Genomic DNA, 8877 nt, shown 5'->3' on the forward strand with positions numbered 1-8877 from the left:
CTGCATAATTGTGAGTTTTGAAAAGTAAAACGTTAATAAATATACACTTTTATTAAAGCAGTGCCGCCTTCCCATTTGGAATCAAGCGCAACCAGCTCCAAGACATTTGCGACCATGAAGGGCACCAGTGCGCATGAGCGGACTTAGCTGCTCCCTCTTTTTTTGTCCGAGCCCAGCCATTAGCATCGCAGCGCCTGCGCAGTATAGGCGCCTTCTCCGTAGCTTCGGCCTTTTCAGCATCCGGGTTCTAAGCCCGTGTCTTTGTTTACTTGGTACGGAAAGGGGCGGTTCGGCTTTCTTTCCGCTGGAGGCGAGTCGGTCAGCTGAGCCAGGGCGGCGGCGGCGGCGGCGGCGGCGGCTTTTCCCTTCGAGCCGGTTGTCTCAAGAGCGCTTCTGAGGCGAAGTAAGTGCGGACGGGGCGTCGCTGGGGCGGGTGGGGCGGCCAGGAGGGAGACGGGAGCTGCGTATCTCGCGGGTAGCCGCTGGGCCCACAGGGGTGTGTCGGGCTGGAGATAGAGCGGGGAGCGCGCCGTGCAGCGCCGAGGCTCAGCTTCTCTATTCCAAGCCCCAGTAAGTTCCGTGGGACTTCATCCTCCGGAAGTGTGTTTCGGGCGACGGCCTTCCATCAGTTTCCCCCTCGCCGTCCGTTTCACTCCCCTTGGATTCCGTGGGATTTGCTCTCGAGGAAGCGCATTTTAGATCGCATCCTTCCCAGAGCTGGGCCACCCAGCCTCCAAACTGGCCGTTGTCATCCGCTTTACTTGGAGGAAAGCCTCACTGAATTCAGTGAGGTTTACTCGTGAGGAAATGCGTTTTCCATAGCAGCCTTCCTGGAGCTGGCCTGTCCAGCCTTCCAAATTAGCCCTCCCCATCTCTTTTGCACTGAATTCAGTGGGGTCTGTTCCTCAAAAAGTACATTTATGGTAGTTGCCTTCCTGTCAGTTTTACTCACAAGCCCCATTGAAATCAGTGGGATGTGCTCCTCAGGAAGTGGATTTAGAGCGGCATCCTTAGCTTAGAAACTTGGATTGCGTATCCTGCCATCATTTGGCCAGTACCATCCTCTTTACTCTGAGAAATGGATCCCTTTCAGTTGAATGGGATTTGTTTCCCAGCCTTAATAGAGCTTTTGTTTGGATTGATCTGCCATCCATCAATTCGCCAGTTTCATCTATTTTGGATGACTTTTTGTTCGCTGCCTCTGACCCATAATATGATCTCTGGGGGGTTTGGATGGCACAGGGACCACCAGGATGAAAGCACTTCCCCTGCAAGTGGGTGGGTGGCAGGAGATATCGAGCTCCATCTAATTCTTGAGATTTGTATACACCTACTAGTAGGTTCTTTGGCTGACCTGCAGGTTAAATCATGGTAAATTTACTCAGGAGTAGCTCCAGTATGGGACGCAGGTGGCGCTGTGGGTTAAAGCCTCAGCGCCTAGGACTTGCCGATTGAAAGGTCGGCGGTTCGAATCCCTGCGACGGGGTGCGCTCCCGCTGCTCGGTCCCAGCGCCTGCCAACCTAGCAGTTCGAAAGCACCTCCGGGTGCAAGTAGATAAATAGGGACCGCTTACCAGCGGGAAGGTAAACGGCGTTTCCGTGTGCGGTTCTGGCTCGCCAGAGCAGCGATGTCACGCTGGCCATGTGACCCGGAAGTGTCTCCGGACAGCGCTGGCCCCTGGCCTCTTGAGTGAGATGGGCGCACAACCCCAGAGTCTGTCAAGACTGGCCCGTACGGGCAGGGGTACCTTTACCTTTACCTTTAGCTCCAGTATGTTCAAGGTTACTGAATTTTAAGAAGGTATGCACAGAACTGCCCTGCACACACTTTCTTGGGAGGAAGGTTCATTCAACACAGGGGTGGTGGCATGGCTATAGCCAGGATTTTTGTTTGGGGGAGGGAGTGCAGAACTGACATGATGGGTCAGCTAAGTATTTCCTTAGTTTTACTTGTCCGGGGCGGGGGAGCTGCCCCTCCTTGGCTACGCCCATGGATGGTGGGAATTGGAATCTCAGCACTATTTGGAGACCATCCAATTAGGGAAGGCTGAACTTATTACAAACTATTGCTTTGATAGTTCCATGGGGTCATGAAGAGTTGGACACGACTATACTACTACTACAACAACAACAATTGCTTTGATGAGGTTAATTCTCAGTTATGGTGTTTGGGTGGTAGCCTGATTATTAATGTAATATAACTAAGATTCGCCAGACAACACAGGGCAAGGTAGCTGTGGCTTACCTGTACAGTTTCAGGTCCTTTCATTCATCCACTGTGTGCAGTGCAGTACAGTAAAATCCTTCTCATTTCTTCTCCCTTAAACAAGTATATTCCCCCACCCCATGTTGAAATGATACCTCTTGGGAATTCAGCTTTCCAATTGTGAGGCTGTCTTGCTTTGTTTCCTGGCTATCCTTGATTGCAAGTGAAGTATTAACTTCCTTTGGAACATTTGAACATTGCATTTCTCACATCCCTAGCAGTATTTCAGCTACATTTGTGTGCTGCTTTTGTGTTTATTTCCTTATGTGTCTGATTTTATCTTTTATTCTCTTACTGATACTTGTAACATTGTGTTGTTTTAAAAAATAGTTTTAATGTATTTTTAGAAATGTCTTTGAGCTTTATTTGTAAATGGTAAGTGATATAAGAATAGGTTTAAATAAATTCTTCTCACTTCAAATGCAATTAATACATTTAAAGCCACACACCTAAACAGAAGTTGCGAAACAAATCTCATTTTCTCTCCTAGGTTTTTCCAAAACTCAAATATGTCTGGGTTCCTTGAAAACATGAGATGCTCTGAGTGTGTTGACTGGGGAGAAAAACGAAATACAATAGCTTCTATTGCTGCAGGAGTGCTGGTATGTATACTTAAATCTCTTGTTTGCATTTCTGTTTTTCTTAAGTCTTGCAGTGTTGTGGATTCTCCTCATTTGTAAATTGCATGTTAAAAGCCCACTTTAGTTTAATTGAATAAAACTGTGCATATAGAGTGATACATTACAAATGGGTAGCTCTGTTAGCATAGTATATTAAAAACAAGAAAGCATATTGCACTTTAAAGTGTACCACTTCTATGGTGACTAGAACCTGCTTTGTCAGATGCAGTAAGTTGTGTTTGTTGGCAGATATAAAGATACATACATGTGTACAAAACAGACAGAAAGGGCACAGTATACAAGAGATACTGTATGTGACAACATTATAAGAAGCCCAAATGTATGCAGGGTAAGAATAGCAACCCATTCACACAGTAGTAATTGGTGATGGCTGTGTCTTCCTAGTTTCCCTGTGGAAATTTAACACCTGTAGCAAAAAAGAAACCCACAGCTTCAGTTTAACTGAAGCTAAATAGAATCAAATCTGATATTTCTAGTTCACCAGTTCCATACTGGAGCTTCTAGGATCTTTTTACTGAATTTTACTTTGTGGTTGACTGAGCATCAGAACGTCCTGGGCAACCGAAATGTTTTGCCACCGGCTTCTGATTGTTGCCATTATTGATGTCTGATAGAGTGGTCATAGTAGCTTTACAGCAACATTGTATTGAAGATCATGTTGGAAACTTTTGTGTTCAAATAGTTCTTTACAGGTTGGTGGATTATCATAGATGCAGCTGTTAAATATCCACATTCAGATGACTTCAACCATTCATACCATGCTTGTGGAGTGATAGCTACAGTTGCATTCCTAATGTAGGTACTACTAATATTCTTACAGGATATGAATAATAATGCATATTGTAAAAATGCTAGTTGGATTTCTTATATTTAATTAATTATTAAAAACTTGCACTGACTTATAAAATGAACCCATTACTTGTTGATATGGATTATGGGATATAGGTTCCAAGATGCAGGCTAATGAACTAAAAGTACTTGGACTGTGTTAGCATAGGATGACTGTTTTGTAGCCTAATCCTAGGTATACTAACATAGAAGCAGTGTTGTGGGCTTTTCAGATTTGAACTGGCAAAATTTCATATCCATATTAGGATAATTTGTGTGGGAGGACCCTATGGGCTGATCAAATTTAGCATATTTATTTTACTTGTATTTAGTAAACAAAACTTCAAAAAATGAAACTGCCTAGCTTGTCTTATATTGTATTTGCAGTTGGAATCCATTCATTGTTACTAAAGAACTTATGAAATGGATATATTTTCCACAGGAAAAATAGAAACTTGCCCAGAATTTTTTTTGCTTCTACATCAGAGTTCAGAAGTCCACCCCACTGAGCTTAGTGGGGCTTACTCTCAAATAAGTGGCCATGGCATTGAAGCCCTTGTTCTGTTTTGGGGTCAGGAGAAATTTATACTAGTCTTTTATTTAATCATAATGATTTAAAATTATTATGCTGATTGTGGTATGGTACCTGACAGCACTGAGGCTCTGAGGCTATATAATGAAAAGGCACAAACATGAAAAAAGCAGTATTCAGAATTTGAGAACATATCTGGACTTACAAGCATGCAACAGGGGTGGTTTATGTTTTGTTTTATCCTAGAATAGCACAGCTTTACCTTCCACTTTCTAGCTTAATGAGTTTCCCCGGTGACCCATAGTGTCTGTCTCGATTATATCAGAATGTAGTATGGTCTGGGTTGTCTCTATACTGGCATGATGCAATCTTGAGTAAGAAACTCCCAGACTGCTTCCTTGACTATGGAGGGGGTGAGTGAATTATGGCTGTCAGCCTCCTCTGGAGGAGGGATGGGAGAGCCAGCTGTATGCCATCTACCCTCCTCCCACCCTCTAAACTGTATTTAAGCCAGGCTCCTTTGAGTACAGCAAGACCAGTACCAGAAATTTTATTGTCGGTTAACTCTGGTTTTGCTTATTATTTATGTATTTAAGCTAGATTGTGTTTTTTGTTTAGTCTGTATTTCAAGGTTTTGAATCTCGTGAGCTGCTTTGGGCATAGCATATTGTGCAAAAGCAGCATATAAGTAAACTCAATCATCAGTTCAGGGAGGGGGCGGTCAGTGGTGTTAAGATTCCTGAGCTGTGAAGCTTTAGTCTTCTGTGTTTGATTGTACACATTGAAATTTGAGAATAACTGCAGGCTTGTAGGCAATTGATGTTTTGCAGTTGTGATTCCTACTTCAGTGATAAGATTCCCACTTAGTACTTGACTAATCTGTTTTGAGCTGCTTGAATTGTTCTTCAGAACAGCTGATTCCCAAATGCAAGGTAGTATTGAGGTATATGGAGAATTATTGTCATTGCTTCATAGAAAGCTGGTATAGCATAGCAGCTACGAGTCTGAGTTACGGAGCAGGAAGACTCTACCTTGAGTATGTCATGAATTCACTTGTCACATTAGACAAGACCCACACTGCAGTATGGATATAATACTGCCACCCTTGCTGTGTTGCTATAAGTATGCTAAAGGATAATGCATGTGAAGCAGATTGTAACGCTAAACAGTTCTATACAAATGCCAAGTACCTGAATGTGATATGTTCTTTTTAATGAAGGATCAATGCAGTATCCAATGGACAAGTCCGTGGGGACAGTTACAGTGAAGGTTGCCTTGGGCAAACAGGTAATCTTAAATAAAAATTAAAGCAAGTGTGTGGGTGTATGAGAGAGAGATAGCGCTGCTAGGGGTGGGCCATATCAGGTTTTCAACATCACAATATATCACCAGCTAAATATCACAATATCTCGATATATCAAGCTATATATCTGCAGCAGTGGAGGGCCTTGACGAGGCTCCCTGTGGCGGGCCTTAAAATGTAAGGAAGTAGTAGATTTAATAAAAATATTAAATAAGTATATATTTAAGATATTTACAACTAACTTCAACTAAGTGATCTGTTTTGCTGTAAAGCACATCCCAAAATAGATGTGCATTGCAATTGCCATGAGTGCAATTTCCCAACAAATGCATGGCTGTGATTATATATATCTTAATACAGCCTTTCTGGTTAAGCAGGGGTTTGAACCCAGATCTCCCTTGCCCCCACTCCACTGCACCAGGCTCTCAGAAGGGCTACTTTAGGGGACAGCAATGAAAAATGGTGTACCAAGTTTGTACATTTTGAAATGTTGCACTTACTCAGCCATGACACATGGAGAGCATGCAGATGTTTCCTAATGCACACAGGCTTTAGGTAGTTCTGAAGGGACTGTTAATTTGTCCTCTTCAGGTCACATATTGCCCATTATTTAAATATTATTATGTTATGAACAATGGAGCAGCTTGTTTTTAAAACAATTGGTGTGGGTTTGTTTTTTCTTTTGCAGGTGCTCGCATCTGGCTGTTCATTGGATTTATGTTGGCATTTGGATCTTTGATTGCATCTATGTGGGTCCTCTTTGGAGGCTATGTTATTCAAGGTAGAGTATCTGTTAAAGGCAACCTTTAAAATTAGCACTTTAGCTTGTGCTTATGTATACATTTTAAATTGCAATCAGGTTAAGTGCAGAGACCTTGTCTCTTGCATGATGAACACTACCTATACCCTATAACAGGCTTCCTCAAACTCAGCCCTCAAGTTGTTTGTGGATTACAACTCCCATGATCCCTAGCTAGCAGGACCAGTGGTCAGGGATGGTGGGAATTGTCATCATAAAACGTCTGGAGGGCCGAGTTTGAGGAAGCCTGCCCTATAATAATGAAAGTGTCTGTTATGTCACTATCCTACCGAAAAAAGGGGGGGGAGGCGGCTTCTGTGTCATTTCTTTTCGGAGGCTGAACTGTTGCTGCCTGTGGCACTGTCTTCCTTTTTCTGAAAGGATTTGTTAATTGTGGGCTACACTTGGAAGGCCTGTGAGTTGCAGCCTGGCATAATGATTGATGCATGATTCAGTCTGATTAGGTTGGGAGATTGCTGAGAATCCTGTGTATGGCACCTCCTTCTCTATTGGAGAAAGGCTGGTATAAATGCAGGAGGGATGGATGGGGAGCTTTGTCCTTCCAGATGTTGATCTTCCATCAACTTCAATTAGCGTAGCCAGCAGTCAAGAAATTAAGCAAGTGGCAGTCCCAACATCATCTGGAGGTTTGTGGGTTCCCCGCTTGTAAATATAAGCTAATGAGGCTGCAATCCTGAACACACTTGCCAGAGTACACATATTTCGATCTCAAGATCATCATCTGAGGCCCTTCCTCCAGGTGCCTACTCAAAACAAGGTGCACCAGTTGGCTCCCAGGGAGAGGACCTTTTCAGTGGTGGCACCCCAGCTATAAAATGCCCTTCACCTTGTGCCTAAACTAGTATTCTCGGTGCCTGGCGAACACCTTTATTTTCTCAGCCTTCTAAATTATTAAAATATTTTTTGTGATTATAGACACTTTGGGAGTGTTAAGATCTGTGAAAATTTCCTGTGCTGTGAGTTTACTACTATATTGAGTTGCATCCTCTAGCTGGTTTGATGCTGTATTATAGACTTTATGGTTTAGGACATGGGGACATAGGAAGCTGCCTTATACTGAGACAAACCCATGGATCCAACTAGCTCAATAATATCTACACTGACTGGTCCAGGGTTTCGGAGTCTCTCCCAGCCCTACCTGGAGATGTTGAACCTAGCACCTTCTACATGCAGAGGCTCTACTATTGAGACTAAGATCTTGATGATCTTATTTGTGTATTTAGTTGTTTTTAAGTAAGAGCATTTTGAGAACCATTGTGACAGAAAAGCTGTATAAAAGTGTTGTAAGTAAGAAAGTATATTCATTTTCCAGATTCTGGTAGCAATGGTAGCATAAGGCGGCATTAGGCAAGCTCTGCAAAACTTAACAAATCAGTGAGCTGGTCATTGTGCTTTTTTGAGGGGTTGGGGGAGGCTACAAATAAACTCATGGACTTCAGATAAAGGACATTCTTTTTTCCCTTTCCCAGACAAAGAAAAGATCTCTGTATACCCTGGGATAGCAGTCTTCTTCCAAAATGCTTTTATATTTTTTGGGTAAGCATATTTCTTCCATTCAATTGATTTGTTATTCTGTGTTTAAATCTCACATGCATGGAAGCACTGTTATTCATACCAAACCTACATGTTTAGGTCACAGAATAATAATAATAAATAAGTAAATTTCAAATGGGTGAGCAGGACTGGCACAAGCACTGTTGCACTGAAACATCACAGCGCTAACACAGAGACACATGGAAGTATCTTTTTTTTCCAAAGCAGCCTTACGATTTGAATCCTAATCACACTTCCCTGAGAGTAAGTCTGGTTGATCTTTGTGGGGCTTTGTTGTATGAAAGATGCATAGGGTTGTGCTGTACTGTAGAAGACTATTTAAAATATTTTTATCTTGGCTTTCCATAAAATATTTTCAAGATACTGCTTTGCCCTGTTTGATGTGACAATTCCAACATTCTATGCAGTTAATCCTGTCTCTTTTGTTAACAGAGGCCTGGTCTTTAAGTTTGGTCGCACTGAAGATTTGTGGCAATAAGCAACAGAATATGTCCTATTTTTAATTGCCCACTCCCTTTTGTAAGCATTTGTGCTCTGGTATCAGTGAGGATGAAAACTGACAGCGCTTGAAAATCATGAAATTCATTTGTTTTTCATTCTCTTTGAGACTGTTTTCTACTCTTGGCTTATGACATTAAATATGTAGCATGTGAACTAAAATGTAAAACTGAGAAAGAGATAACACTTATGAAGTCCTCTTCCTGACTGTTTTTATAAATGAATATTAAACAATGTAAATGTTTCTTTTACAGATCATTTATATATGTGTGTGTGTGTTTTCACAGTATAACTTATTTTTGAAAATGGGATTATGACTGGCTTTGGAAGGTTTTCAAATGAAAGATGTTAATTCGGTGCATTAAAATGTAATACAAATGTACTAACATCATATTTGTTCTCTAGATTCATTAAGGGTGGCTTTCCAGCTGTGTT

The 8877-nt window shown here is 42.0% G+C and overlaps 1 protein-coding gene across 1 annotated transcript; it reads left to right on the forward strand.

The window, feature by feature from the left end:
* The first annotated feature begins 210 nt into the window (after positions 1-210).
* Positions 211-8833, forward strand: TMEM50A (transmembrane protein 50A). The gene is made up of 7 exons (XM_083751973.1): positions 211-404; positions 2759-2868; positions 3590-3702; positions 5487-5554; positions 6259-6351; positions 7860-7926; positions 8377-8833. The coding sequence occupies exons 2-7, from the start codon at positions 2776-2778 to the stop codon at positions 8420-8422; spliced, it is 480 nt and encodes a 159-aa protein (XP_083608099.1). The 5' UTR covers positions 211-404; positions 2759-2775; the 3' UTR covers positions 8423-8833.
* Positions 8834-8877: the final 44 nt, after the last annotated feature.

This window comes from Podarcis gaigeae, assembly GCF_964106915.1.
Source record: "Podarcis gaigeae genome assembly, chromosome: 8".
In the NCBI taxonomy this organism is placed as follows: domain Eukaryota; kingdom Metazoa; phylum Chordata; class Lepidosauria; order Squamata; family Lacertidae; genus Podarcis; species Podarcis gaigeae.